Consider the following 15111-nt stretch of genomic DNA (forward strand, 5'->3'; position numbering starts at 1 on the left):
AGACTCAGAGCCGCGGCCCCCAGGCCTCCTCCTGGGAGTGAAGCTGCACCCGGGGCCGAGCACCCAGAATTGGAGGACGAAGGGGTCAGGGGGTCATCAGTCCCCACCCTCTTCCCAGAAGAGAGGAGGGAGGAGCCCCGAGCCCACCCCGTGCACCCCTCCAGCTCTCCTCATCTCTGCTCATCGCCTGCCCTCCCGCTCCCCTCACTCACGACTCTCCTCCCAATCCTGGGCCTCTCTCTTTCTACAGACCTCCAGTGACCGTGTAGGTCTGTAGACCATGATCTCCATGGTCAGGAGCCAGCTCCCTCTGTTGGAAGATCATGGACATGTTTCCAGATCTTCCTGAACTGGACACTCACTTCCTCGGCCCCTCCTTGCACCTCTCTAACCCTTCCTTCCCGAGAAGCCTCAGGTCTCTGGTGCTCAGGTGTGACCCCTACTCGTCCCCTCCTTGCCGGGAGCCAGCGTGAGGAACTCCACCCATGGCAAAGGTCATGAGGAAGGAGGCTTCGGCATACGCAAAGGCAGGATCGAGCCTCAGGAAACCCCCTGTTCCCTGAGCATCTACCCCCAAAACCAGAGTCTGCCTGCTTTACACTTTATGCTCTCACCTACACCTCTGAGTTTACGGGGGGCTGTCCCCCACCTTTCTCGGAGAAGGAGTTAACCTACAGCTCCAGCTAATAAAAATTCCTGGGCGTGACAAGGGTGTCTCAGGTCAAACCTCTCTGCTGGCAGACTAGCTTGCGTGACAGGATTATCCACACGCTTGCTACTATGTACATGATTGTTTACAACCTCTCAACCATAAGCAGCACAGAGAGTTTGGACTATTTTGAAAGTTTTAGTTAGCATTGGGTTTTTCTAAAGAGAAAAATCATGTTGGTGAAGGGTTTTTCATTTATTGGGCCAGTGTTTGCTGCTAAATCCCCTGCCCTTTTACATGTTAATGAATATATAACTAGCATATAGGAGAAATAAGTATTAACCTTTAAGATTAATCATGTTAAACCTTAGGCTAAGTAAATTCCTTTCTTAATTGTAACCCACTACACCCTCACCCTACAAGAATGCAACTTTATCTGGTACCTTTGGAGGGTGGTGCCTGGTTTAAGAAAAATCACCCCTGGAAAATAAGTTTCTTGTTGACTGACCTTTATCAGAAAGAAAGGATCATAAAATGGTAGCAGGCCCCCTGGCCAGAAGATGATGTAAAACCCCTAAGACCTTTTTGTATACATTTATATGAAGCACGTGATTTTGATAAAGGTCAGGACTGCTGACCCCTGCGTGACTTTAAAATTTCCATTTGTCTCTATGTGTAAAAAAAGGTATATAAGCAAACCTGAAAACAAAGAAAACGGATCAGTTTCTGGACAGACTGATTCCCCCGTGTTTTTCTTTCGTGTTCTCTGTTTTTCTGGCTGAATTCCCATCTGGAGCATGGGTGCTTGCCAAGCCTGCTAATTTTGCCCTGGCTTCTAAGATCCACGCGAGAGGGAGCCCAAGGCGGGGTACCCTCTGATATTCAAGTGGGGGCCGGTGGCCTACGAAGGTGGTGCAAATCTCTTGTCTTGAGATTTTATTGGTACCCCACGTAAACCAAGTTATTCAGCCTCTTTTTCTCCACTAATTTTCCTACTACACTATTCTTTTCTAATCTCTTTATACTTCTAATTAAATAGCTTTTTCCTAGAATGCCAACTCCGTCTCCACTTTGAATTATCCTGGATCCACCAGGGCTGGACCGTGGCACCTCCCTGTGCCCCCCCAGGGTCCCCTCATTTCTCAGGGGATCTTGAACCCCTCTAGTAGGTGATTTATTCGCTGAAACCTCACACTCCGTCCTGTGTGCCCATCGAGTGAGGAATCATGAGGGGAGAGAAACCCTGGTCCTCAGACCTGAAGATGATTCCTGCCTGAGGAGCATCTGTGCTCAGCTGCTGTGGGACTGACTTTATGCACAGTGAGCCCGGGGAAGCTGTGGGGCCCTGGGCTGGGAAAGCAGCCCTGTCCTGGGGCTCTGCCCCCAGGACCGGCGTTGCTGCTCTGTCTGACCATGTCTATGGCCACATCTGAGATTCCTGAGAACAGCTGATCTGCCTTGTCCAGTCCTGTTGCTCATCTCAGATCTGAGACCGACCCATGGCTCTGATAACTCAGCCTGCCTTGTTTCACAGATAGAACGTCCTGCTACGACATAAAATCCCCCAGTGGAGATGCCGTACCTGTCAGAAAGTCTTTAAAATTATCTTATTTAGACAACAGAGGCTACAAGGAAAAGTATGTTTTAGAAATAGTACCACGGCAATGCAGAATTAAGTCGTACCATGGCAATGCAGAGCCAGAGTGGACACAGCCTAGTGACTTAACAACAGCATCTTCTTCAGTTCAATTTAGGCATCTATTTTAAGTGACGACCTTAGATTTTTACTACTCCATGAACACATTTTGGTTCATTTAAAATCTCAGATCACACATCCACAGTGTAACACTCACATGCGCTACAGGGTAAGCTGCAGTTGGCTGTTGTTGTCCATCCAAACACATCCTGAAGGGTAGAATTTCAAAATCAGTTTGGGGAAAGTTGACTCTAAGAGCTCTGATCACCAGGTCAGGATGTGTGTTTGGCCAGGACGCCAGGGGGCGCTCTGAGGCTTTTCCTGAGTATCTGGAGGGGTAAGAGCAGAGACCAGCCCCCTGCGGCTTCCTACTCAGGGCTCCCTGCTGTGACCTCCCATCCCCAAGCCCCATGCAACCCCGCCCCTGATCACACACTGGCCTCCCTCAGGCACAGGAAGGTGACTCAGGTCCCAGAGGTGATCAGAGCATTGTGGGGGCGGGGCGGGGAGGATGGTTATTTGCATGAAAGGCCCCGCCCCCTCTCAGGCTATGAAGAGGGGAAGGAGCGGTGCGGGGACGCTCTGCTCAGCTGTGGGGCCGCAGACCACGGGACGCCCTGACCGTGTCCACCATGGCCTGGTCCCCTCTGCTCCTCACCCTGGTCGCTCTCTGCACAGGTGACTGGATTGGGGGACAGGGGAAGGGCCCTGGGAAGCCTCACAGCCTTGCTCTCTGCTATCATGCGTGGACCCCGAGTCACCATCTCTGTCTCTCCCCCTTCCAGGATCCTGGGCCCAGGCTGTGCTGACTCAGCCGTCCTCCGTGTCCGGGTCCCTGGGCCAGAGGGTCTCCATCACCTGCTCTGGAAGCAGCAGCAACATCGGGGGTGGTAATTATGTGGGCTGGTACCAACAGCTCCCAGGATCAGGCCTCAAAACCATCATCTATGGTACTAGCAGTCGACCCTCGGGGGTCCCGGACCGATTCTCCGGCTCCAGGTCTGGCAACACGGCCACCCTGACCATCAGCTCGCTCCAGGCTGAGGACGAGGCCGATTATTACTGTGCAACTTATGAAAGTAGTAGTTATAATGGCACAGTGCTCCAGGCCAGGGGGAAGTGAGACAAAAACCTGCTCTCCCCCAAACATGGGCCTCCCAGGGCTGAAGCATCTCTGTCCAAGCAGACACTGGAGCAGCAGCTCTGAAATGGACGTAAAACATATTTCATTTCACACGGTGAGAAGAAGAATGTGTGGTCGTACTCACAACTCACTGCATGTTTTCAGCCAAAACGCCCTCAGCTGCTCTTCCCAGTCCTGCTGCTCCACGTAAGACCATTTAGGGCAAAGGGAATGTGGATACTCCACCATGTTCAAAGCTACTTGTTCAAACATGATCATTTTAATTTCTAATCTTCAGTAGTGAGTTTTCTTAGTATTTTCAACTGATAGTTTAGGTGAATCTCAATTTAATGGCTTTATTGTTAACCTTCTTTGATAAGGTTGCAGGTATATTAATTCTACACCTGTTTACTGTTGGTTTCTCTAAACCCCTAGAGCTGGTACTGCTGTGAGTGACCACACTGCAGCCCTGAGGCCCTGGACTGCTGAGACCGGCAATGGTTTCAGGGCCTGTGTGTGGAGACCCCTGTCCCCGGAGAGACCACAGGAGACTCTGTGGCTCCCTGCACCCTGAGCAGTGACATCAGTGTCGGCCGCTCTGCTCTTACTGGAGCCAGCAGAAGCCAGCGAGCCCTCCTCAGTCCTCCGGTCCTACCACTCAGACTCCAGGAAGAACCAGGCTCCGGGGTTCCCGCGGGTTTTCTGGATCCAAAGATGTCTCGGCCAGCACAGGGCTCCTGCTCGTCTCAGGGCTACAGCGTGAGGACGAGGCTGACTCTGACCGTGCAGGCTGGTGCAACAGGGCTCTGCACAGTGACACAGGTAGACGGAAACTGGGACGAGAGCCTCAGCCTCAGATCGTCCCCCAGGGCGTGAACTCTGCTCCTGAAGGGGCAGAGCAGAGAGCATGAGGAGTGAGGGGCACCGGGGATACATCGCAGGCGGCAGGGAGCCCCGGGAGTGGCTCTCCTGACCCACAGGTGCTGGCTCTGCCCTGCCCTCTGCTCCTCTCATCTCCACCCCACTGGAGCATTTCCTCCTTCAGGGCTGCGGTGGTCTGTGGACTGTGAGGAGCAGGGGCTCTAAGATGTGCCCGGGTCCTCTGCTTGTGATGCCTCTGATGAGTCTATATCAAAGGGCCCCACGTCCTGTAGAAGGAACAGCGGGGAAGTGGGGATCACCATGGCAACGATGCCAAGAGATTCCGGGAAAAATCCGTGATTTGTGACTGATGACAGAGGTGAGGGACACTCAGGGTTTTGGCCCTGTTCTCTGCCTCCTGGTGGGTCCTCACGCCCTCCTGGATCACTCTGGACCCCATCCTGATGAGGAGGCTGGTCATCAGTGTCACACAGCTCATCACTAGCCACAGCCACAGGAATTCCCGTGTGATGGGGATGTCTGGTGAAAGCTTGCCCTGTACTCCCGTGTCGGCCCCATCACTGCCCTGACCCTGGCTTGTGACGTCAGCAATGCTGGTTCAGGTCTCTGCGGTCACTTGTGCTATTACATCCAGGCAGTCTCACCTCCTCATGCTGCTCCATCATTATGGGGTCCATGAAATTGTCTCTTTTTCTGTCTGGTCTCCAAATACAAGCAGAATGCCCATGTGCCCAGGTACACAGGGTCCCTCACAGGTGCTGAGCAGTATGTCGAGGAAGCAGAAGCCCGGCATCTGTGCCCTGGAGCCCAGGGGCCTCTCCCACCCCCACACGTCCCTCTCCTGCTCCAGGCTTCGTGCTCTACCCTGAACCCTGACCCTTAGGGAAGCTGGGTCCTCCCTTTCCCAGGGAATTGCTGCCTGAAGAGCCCTCCACTCCAGGTTCTGGGAGACCCTCCCCATTAGGATGCGGCTCCCAGACTCCTCACTTGCTCATTTCCTCCTCTTTTGCCTCATTATCTCTCCCCCTTTTCCCTCCCTGGTTCCTTGTTTGAGATGATATTGGATAAATGTCACTATTTTGGACACAGACCTTATAAACCCACCTCCATTAAATCTATGGATTCTAACAATTGAAGGTTAGAACCTTAGACTTCACCATGTCCAGTGAAGATCAGGTAATGATCATAAGGGTTTCTCAACCAGAGATGAAACAGGAGCCCAGACAAGGATGAGATACCCATTTATAGGCATAATATTTTATATCAAACATTTAATATAGGAAGATTATAAAATTAGACTAGAAACATCTTTAAATATCTGAGTCAAAAAGACGTACTGTGAGGCCCTTGATCAAGGGTAAGTGAGAAGCCCTGGAAGTGACCAAGAAGAGAACTGTTGCACCTGAGAGCCGCCTATTCTCTTTGCAAAGAGAGAAATAAGAGCAGAGGCATGCAGTCTGGGCTGGGAAGGTCCCGGGAGGCCCTGCACATTCAGCCCTGACCACCTGTCAACCTGGGAAGGAAGCTCACACAGAACCATGAGCAGGCACGACCCACGGGCATGCTGCGAGTCTGAACCCTGGAAACTGAGGTTCCGGTGGTTGTGTTCTGGCAGTGAACCCACGAGCTAGGCAGAGCGGGCTGAGACATCAGGGAAACCTGAACTTCATTAGTTTATCAGCATGCCATTCAGGGGTCTGAGGTCATTAGGCACCTGGAAAACTCAATGACCAGGCCCAGACTAGACGAAGGGGGCTCATTCTACCGTCCTGGGCGGTGACATCAGGAAGACCCAGCTGCAAGTGTGAGAAAGCCCTTCCTAGAGGCTGTGGTGTGAAGTGGGGAGAAGGAGGCCTGAGGCCAGCAGGGGGCGCTGTGGGTCTGGTCCTGAGAGCGCAGGGTCCTGGCCAGGCAGGCTGGCACCACCTCCCTTGGCTCTTGCCCACGTGGGCCTCAGGGTCCTCACTGGAGGGTGACGTCCTGCACCTGGGCCCCCAGGGGACATGGCAGCTCTCAGCTCAGAGCCACAGGCTCGCCTCTCAGTTCCTGCTGCTCTGTCGTGGGGTCAGTGCCCAGACCTGACATCCACCCAAGGACAGAGGGCCGGTCATACAGCGAACACGGACTTCCTTCAGGAAACTCGCCCTCCAGGGGCACCTGGACAGGGGGTGAGACCCCTGCAGAGGCTGCCCCATTGCCCGCAGAGCGCCCGGGTGTTCCCAGCAGAGGAGGGACGCAGGCAAGAGCCCTCTGTCACCATGCCTGTCATTTAAAAGTGTCCCCTGTGGTGTTATTTGGCAGTTTCAGCATTTGGAGTGAAGCCTGGAAACCGGGACTGTGTCTGTTTATGTGGCTTCATTCCTCGTCCCTTCCCTTTATGTTGACACCTGTGACATGAAATACATGAACTCAGAGCTCCGCCAACTGTCATCAGCACGTTCGCATAAGAAGAGAGTTAAGGAGGAATACATATCTCCACCTCTATGAGCTGAGCTTTTCAAGCGCCTCTGACAGAGACCAGGTGGATTTCATTAAACAGATGCTTTAGCAGCAAATCTAACACGAATACAAAATAAGAAGAGTATTCACATTTTTATGTGAAAGCAACAAGAGGTGAACAAGACTTTCCCCGTCTCTTCCACACACGTTAACTTGAGACGTCTGAGCCCCTTCTCCTCCTCGTTGCCCCCACACCCCTCCTCTGTGCCGCGTCCATCCGGCTCCACAGCAGAACCACAGGGAAGGGAGTTTTACAAGGTCCACGACGCTCAGCACACCTACCTCTTACACACGGGGTTTTTCTATTTCTGATGATGAGACATGTGTCCCAACTTTGTTGGAACTGAACTTGCCCGCTGTCGTCATTGCATGATGAGACGGTGACCTTTACCCGTAAGATCCGCAGTTCTGTGGAAGGTGCTCCGCATGGTCATGGCTGTTCACAGCACAGGACGCCGTCACCCTGAGCCTGCCCACGAGGCTCTGCCTGTCACTCCCCACCTCCCATCTGGTCTCCCCACCGCTGGGACTAGAGACAGTTTAAAAGAGTGCTTCAAGGGCCACCCCTCACCCTTCACAGCAGACACAGGCTCCGGGATTTCCTGCTCGGCTCAGGGCTGGTGGAGGAGGACGGACAGCACCGCACAGACGGGACTCAGGGCTCCCTGAGAAGACAGAGAGTGTTCTAAAGATGGGCTCAGGTGTGGGAAAGGCTGGATTATTGGAACGAGAGAGACAGACTTAGGAGAAGGAAATGGCAGCCCACCCCAGCGTTCTTGCCTGGAGAATCCCGTGGACAGAGGAGCCTGTCCCTGGGGTCACACAGAGTTGGGCACGACTGACGCGACTCAGCATGCGTGGGTGCATGCGCTGGAGAAGGAAATGGCAGCCCGCTCCAGCGTTCTTGCCTGGAGAGTGCCAGGGATGGAGGAGCCTTGTGGGCTGCTGTCTGTGGGCTTGCACAGAGTCAGACATGACTGAAGCAATTTAGCAGCAGCAGAGGAAGACGTGCAAACTCCTCCTTCAGCCTCAGACACTCCAGGGAGGAGATAGAGGACCGAGGTCACCAAGGTCACAGGAGCACTTTTGCTGAAAGACGTCGCCCCATCACTCAGGGGCTCCTGCCCGAGCTGTCCCTGCCCTGTGTGAGGTCCAGCATCTGCCTCCTTCAAGAACCCCCACCCCAGGGGACCTCTGGTGACCATGGCAGGGAGAGGAGGAAGTGATTTGCATGAGGCCCCTCCTCCTCCTGAGAGGCTGGAGGCATGAAAAGGCCCAGGACCCCACCTGCAGCCCAGGAGGCTGAGGAGGCCGCATTCTGGGAGGGTCCTCACCATGGCCTGGATGGTTCTTCTGCCCGGGCTCCTCACTTACAGCTCAGGTCAGGGGCTGAGACTCTGCATCTTTGGGGTACCTCCAAGCAGGGTCTGAGGGCCCTGTCTCCATAACAACCCCTGTCTCTCTTTTGTTGCTCTTAGGGGTGGACGCTCGGACTGTGATCCAGGAGCCAGCTGTCAGTGTCTCCAGGAGGGACGGTCACCCTCACCTGTGGACTGAGCTCTGGGTCAGTCACTACCAGTAACTACCCCAGCTGGTTCCAGCAGACCCCAGGCCAGGCTCCCTGACTGCTTATCTACAGCACAAGCAGCTGATATTCTGGGGCCCCTGATTGCTTCTCTGGCTCCATCTCTGGAAACAAAGCCGCCCTCACCGTCACCGGGGCCCAGCACGAGGACGAGCCCGACTATTAAATGTGATCTGGGAACTAGTCGTTTCAGTGCCGCAGTGATGTAAGCTCACGGGGAAGGGCTACCAAAACCTGCCCTTGTGCTCAGAGGGCTCAGCGCTTAGTGGCAGGAGAGGCAGGGAGGGGGTGGGACAGGTCAGGGTCCCCACGGGAGGGAGGCTCTGGGCCCGTCTCCTGTCCGGTGATTCGTGGCCCCGTGTCTCCTCCCAGCTCTCCCCGGGTGCGTCCATCTCTCCAGGGGGACCCCTCTCTGCCCATGTTGTTTGGAAGGAGGCTTGGCTCCACAGGGAGACTCAGACCCCCACCACGGCCATTAGGCCTCTTGTCATTCAAATCACACTAAGAGATGCACAGCATCATGAACTTGACCTTGGAGACAAATTAATATTCCATTTACCCGAAGGGGCACCACCCGTGGAGTTTTCTAGAGTGCAGTTTCCCAACTGGAGATCCTAAATCACAGCCTTTTTTTGGTGGCAGGAATCTGTGCTTTAAAGGGAACCACCCCCTCTCCCCAAATATTTAGGAACATCAAATTTCCAGATGTATGTCTTTGTCTGTTATCTGGAAATAACCCCTGAGAATTGTGTAACAAGTTAGTCCAGGCATGTTCATTCCCCATAACACATTCACTCCCAGGTCACGGTCAAAATCCAAAACCCCAGAAACACAATTCACATCTGAGGCCATGGGGAAAACTGTGTCTGTATTTAAACATAAGACTGGAAGTTGGGAGGAATTTCCGCAAACCTGTGCTGTCTGAGGAGACACCTCGAGGCTCATGGGAGGACTTATGCTCCTGGAAGAACCTTGCTCAGAACTGGCTCCCCAGATCCCCCACTCTCGGTGACTCCCTGGGGGCCCGGATGCCAGGTCATGGCCGGGCTCCTCAGCACGTGGACCGCCCCCAGGCCCCGCCCCGTAAACAGTGCGCGGGGAGATGGAGCAGCAACAAGGGGAGACCGAGCGAGTGGGAAAGCAGGCTCGTGTGCACCCCCGTCCCCTCTGCTGGTGACTGTGGGGCCAGGAAGGCCTGGGCCTGACCCCACCTGGGTCGTCAGTGCTGACTGTGAGATGGGGGCCGGTGGTTGGCCCTGCAATCGCCCCCTCCCTCCCTGGTGTCCCAAGTCCTCAGAGTCCAGGGAGCTGAGCGTCACGCTGTGTAGCACCGCAGCCCCCTCAGCCTGGCCAACAAGGAGTGGTCTCAAACCCCTGGGTGGAAGGAGCTGCTGACAGGAGTTGCCCCAGGTGCCCAGGTCAGCGTCAGACACAGAGCAGTGGGGTCAGGGCACCCGGTTGCTGGGTCAGTGGGCAGAGGATGCACACCCCTCGCTGATGGGCTCTTAGTTGGAAAATGAAGGGGCAGCTCCTTCCTTCCTCACATTTTCCCACCGTGGACATTCCCCGAGTGCGTCACCAGGGGGCGCTGTGCACCCTCCCGGAGCTGGGGGAACCTGAGCGCACCAGATGGTCCCCTGACCTGGGCTTGTCCCCGGGCTCAGTGGACCGAGTTGGAGGTCTCGGCAGGTGCTTCCTCTCAGGAGACAGACTTGGAGCCGTGACCCCTCAAGCTCTGGGGGTGAAGCTTCAAACAGGATTGAGGACCCAGAATGAGAGGGTGTCCTCTTCAGGGTCATCAGACCCTACCCGCTTCCCCAGGAGCAGAGAGGGGAGGAGCCCCCAGAGCCGAGCCCCCTGCACCCCTCAGTTCCGCTCTGCCTCCTCTGACTCCTCAACTCTTTCCTAAGGGCTCCTCCCCTCCTCTTAGGATTCATGACTTTCCTACCGAATCCCGGGCTCCTCTTTATTCCTCAACCCCTGTATGAGATGGCCTCCATCATGAGCAAGGTCCGTCTGTCAGAAGATCATAGCCTTCTGTGCCCTGTGCCTGCAGGAGAGTCACCCAGCATGGGTCCCTTCGAAGGACAGGACACGGGACGGGGTCCGGTGTGTGGAAAGACTCACACAGCAAAGATCCAGGCATTTAGGGGTCCAGGGTCACACCCCAGGCCTCTCCCCACACCCTCCCTCCCTCCAGAGGGAAGAGCCCCGTCCTCCTCAGGGCTGAGGGGACACACAGAGGAAGGAGGACACTCCCCACTGACAGGGAACCCTCAGAGGGGGGACCTCTGTCCTGCACAGCGGGGGACGGGACCCCCTGGGATGTCACTGCCCTGCTCTGATCCTGAGCTGAGAGGAGTTTGAGTCCTAGATGCCTCTCACTCCTGACCCCTGAGCAGACAGGGCGCCATAACTGACTCTCCCAAAGGGTCTGAGGGGAGCTCCCAGAAAGCCCTGAGGCACAGGGGACAGAAGTGCAGTTTTCCCTACGGAGGGGGCAGTGCACTGAACAGGGGCGGGGCTGTCCCTGAGGGCCCAGGCCACCAGGTCACAGGACGAGGGTCCGGGCCTGGACCCCAGGGCGCGCGCGGGAGCCGGTCCTGAGGGTTGGTGGGTTGTGAGAGCCGGGCCCAGTCTCCTGACACTGCATCTTGGCTTCTGCTCAGGGCTCCCTGCTGTGACCTCCCACCACTAAGGCCCACGCAACCCCGCCCCTGATCACACACTGGCCTCCCTCAGGCCCAGGAAGCTGAGCCAGGGCCCAGAGGGGATCAGGGCATTGTGGGGGCGGGGCGGGGAGGAGGTCATTTGCATGAACGGCCCCGCCCCCTCTCAGGCTATGAAGAGGGGAAGGAGCGGGGTGGGATGCTCTGCTCAGCTGTGGGGCCACAGACGGCGGGATGCCCTGACCGTGTCCACCATGGCCTGGTCCCCTCTGCTCCTCACCCTGGGCGCTCTCTGCACAGGTGACTGGATGCGGGGACAGGGGAAGGGCCCTGGGAAGACTCATGGGCCCTGCTCCCTGCTCTCGTGTTTGGACCCCCGAGTCACCATCTCTGTCTCTCCCCCTTCCAGGATCCCGGGCCCAGGCTGTGCTGACTCAGCCATCCTCCGTGTCCAGGTCCCTGGGCCAGAGGGTCACCATCACCTGCTCTGGAAGCAGCAGCAACATGGGGGGTAATTTTGTGGGCTGGTGCCAGCAGCTCCCAGGAACGGCCCCCAAAACCCCGATCTATGGTGATAGCAATCGACCCTCAGGGGGCCCAGAGTGGTTCTCTGGCTCCAAGTCTGGAAATTCGGCCTCCATGACCATCGCTTCACTCCAGTCGGAGGAGGAGGCTGGTTATTACTGTTTATCATGGATGACAGCTTGAATGGCCCCACGGTGCTCCAGGCCAGGGGGGAAGTGAGACAAAAGCCTGCTTTCCCCACAGCCCTGGGGGTCCCGAGGCAGAGCCATCCTCGGGCAGGTCAACTGCCTCTGTTTTTGTTTAACCTAAAAGTGGGGTCTAGACCCACACCAGGGGACTTTGTCGGGACAATGTGTCCTCCTCTCAAAATCTGCCCCCAAAGCCTGTCCTTGGTGGCAGATGCTCTCAGCCCGCGTGACATCCCAGGTGCTGAGAGGCTGCCGTGGGGACACAGTGCATGAGGCTGAGGCTGAGGCTGATAACTGTCACGGCTGCTGTCACAGCACACAGATGGGGTGGCTCAGCCAACAGGCGGTGTCTTCAGGGCCACGCAGGCTGAGGCCCGAGGTCCAGGTGAGGCAGGCCTGGTTCCCCCTGAGGCCTCTCTGCTTGGCTTGCAGACACCTGTGTCCTGACTGGCCTCACCCAGGCTTTTCTCCATGTGACGTCCTGGGGGTTCCCCTGTTCTTACAGGGGCACCAGCTCTGTGTCTTAGGGTGTCTTCCTATGACCTCAGTCACCCCAGGTCCCGCCTTCATTGTCTTACCTGAAAGCCAGTCACTCAAGAATGAGAGGTTCGACACAGAGTTTGAGGGATAAAGTTCAGTCCACATCAGTGGGTCTGTGCAGCAACAGGGAGACGAGTCCAGCACTTGGGGCTCACACAGCCCTGTCTACTGTCCCACGAGAGCAGGCTGGGTGCCTCTGGCACCGCTGGGTGCTAGGCAGGGGATTAAACACAATAATGTAGTCAACATCGCTGTGACTGGATTTGAGGGTGTAGAAACACACATAACTTCACAGAGACTAAAATAAGAAGCAGAAAAATAAAAGGCTTTCAGTGACTTCCTTGGTGGTTCCGAGGTGAAAAATTGGCCTCCAAATGCAGGGGAGACATGTTTGATTCCTGCTCCAGAAGGATCCCACATGCCTGGGGCAACAAAATCCTAAGCCACAGTGACTGAAGCGCGCTTGCCACAGAAACCAGACGCCGTAACAAGCGAAGCCACTGCAAGGAGAAGCCCTTGCCCCGTAAATGGAGAGTAGCCCTCCCTCTCTGCAACTAGAGCCAGGCCACGGGCACCAACAAAGACACACGGCGCCAAAATAAATACTATTTTCAAAAAGTGCTTTAGGGGTTTCAGCAAGATGATGTTGTTTTCCCTAGCCTTTCCTCTCTGCTCTATTTGGAAGAGCTGAGTCCTAAGTTCAGAGCGCCCCACCTCTCTGACCTAGAACGGCTGTTCACCAGGGTCACCCGCCTCCCCTTCTCTGGACACGTGCCCTGACCCCCTGCCCCGGATGCTTCCTGTCTCTGCAGGGAGATGCCTGACTCCTCCTCACATTCCAACCGAGCAAGCTTTCTTCAGGCCCCTTTGAGCCTAACCGGATCATGGCACAAGCAGCACATGAGACAGGTCTCCAGGCGTGTGCCCTGCTGCTCCCCGTCAGTGCCCTGTCACACACACCTGCAGGGTCTGCAGAGCAGGTGGGGCTGGACCGTTAACACAGATGCACACTGCGGAGTATGGTCGGTTTCCATGGAGATGAGAGTCCCAGTGTGAGGGCATCCCTGTGCACAGGGAGGACCTACCAAGGCCCCTCATCCTTCTCTCCCAGGAGTGCCATCCTCAATGCCTGCTGAACAAGGGGCCACTCTGCATGGGGGCTGGGACATCCCAGGAGCTGGAGGAGGTGCCTGTGGCCAGCAGGGGGCGCAGTGCAGAGTCCCACAAGGGGTTCTGGGCCAGACAACAGGGCAAACACTGGGCGCTGGGGAAACTGTCCTCTCTTACGGGGACCCTCAGAATTGTGACGCCCATCCACTGGAGCTCCTGGTCCGTCCCCATGCAGCTCAGATTCGGGTCCCTCATCCTGGTCCACGTGGGGTTGTGGCGGAGTCTCGGTCAGGGAGGGGTTGCTGGAAGGTGAGGAGTCGGAAGGTGTCTCCAAGGAGGAGGAGGCTCCTGGGAGAGTCTGTACAGAGGAGAAGATACAGCTGTGGGCAGAGGCCCCGCAGGGTGACGTGTGTGGGCTGAGGTATGTGAAAAGGGTGTATCAGCACATTACAGATGTGTGTGGTGGTTTTTATTTTGGATGGTAAATTTATGGCTTCATATCCTAATAAAAACACAAGCTTTCTGTTTGAAAAAGGGCATGTAGTAATAGTATCAATTTGCTTATCTGGTATAGGAATTTCTATATTGATTTTTTTAAGAATAATTAGATGACTGATCAGTGTTAGTTGTTCGTCAATTTTTTTTCTTTTTTTTAATACTTTATTTTATTTTACAATACTGTATTGGTTTTGCCATACATTGACATGAATCCACCACGGGTGTACATGTGTTCCCAAACATGAACCCCACTCCCACCTCCCTCCCCATAACATCTCTCTGGGTCATCCCCATGCACCAGATCCAAGCATGCTGTATCCTGCATCGGACATAGACTGGTGATTTGATTCTTACATGATAGTATACATGTTGCAATGCCATTCTCCCAAATCATCCCACCCTCTCCCTTTCCCTCTGAGTTCAAAAGTCCATTATACACATCTGTGTCTTTTTTGCTGTCTTGCATACAGGGTCGTCATTGCCATCTTTCTAAATTCCATATATATGTGTTAGTATACTGTATTGGTGTTTTTCTTTCTGGCTTACTTCACTCTGTATAATCAGCTCCAGTTTCATCTATCTCATCCGAACTGATTCAAATGTATTCTTTTAACGGCTGAGTAATACTCCATTGTGTATATGTACCACAGCTTTCTTATCCATTCATCTGCTGATGGACATCTAGGTTGTTTCCATGTCCTGGCTATTATAAACAGTGCTGCGATGAACATTGGGGTACACGTGTCTCTTTCAATTCTGGTTTCCTTGGTGTGTATGCCCAGCAGTGGGGTTGCTGGGTCATAAGGCAGTTCTATTTGCAATTTTTTAAGGAATCTCCACACTGTTCTCCAAAGTGGCTGTACTAGTTTGCATTCCCACCAACAGTGTAGGAGGGTTCCCTTTTCTCCACACCCTCTCCAGCATTTATTGCTTGCAGATTTTTGGATCACAGACATTCTGACTGGTGTGAAGTCGTACCTCATTGTGGTTTTGATTTGCATTTCTCTAATAATGAGTGATGTTGAGCATCTTTTCATGTGTTTGTTAGCCATCCGTATGTCTTCTTTGGAGAAATGTCTATTTAGTTCTTTGGCCCATTTTTTGATTGGGTCGTTTATTTTTCTGGAATTGAGCTGCATACGTTGCT

The 15111-nt window shown here is 54.6% G+C and overlaps 2 gene segments (V, D, J or C); both read left to right on the forward strand.

The window, feature by feature from the left end:
• The first annotated feature begins 2924 nt into the window (after positions 1-2924).
• Positions 2925-5132, forward strand: LOC121816880 (immunoglobulin lambda variable 1-40-like). The segment is given in 2 exon segments: positions 2925-3023; positions 3131-5132. Coding segments are annotated over 2 exon segments (384 nt in total).
• A 6172-nt stretch (positions 5133-11304) lies between these two features.
• On the forward strand, positions 11305-11811 carry LOC121816879 (probable non-functional immunoglobulin lambda variable 1-50). The segment is given in 2 exon segments: positions 11305-11403; positions 11513-11811. Coding segments are annotated over 2 exon segments (345 nt in total).
• The last annotated feature ends 3300 nt before the right edge of the window (positions 11812-15111 follow it).

The sequence above is a fragment of the Ovis aries genome, chromosome 17, assembly GCF_016772045.2.
Source record: "Ovis aries strain OAR_USU_Benz2616 breed Rambouillet chromosome 17, ARS-UI_Ramb_v3.0, whole genome shotgun sequence".
Taxonomy (NCBI): domain Eukaryota; kingdom Metazoa; phylum Chordata; class Mammalia; order Artiodactyla; family Bovidae; genus Ovis; species Ovis aries.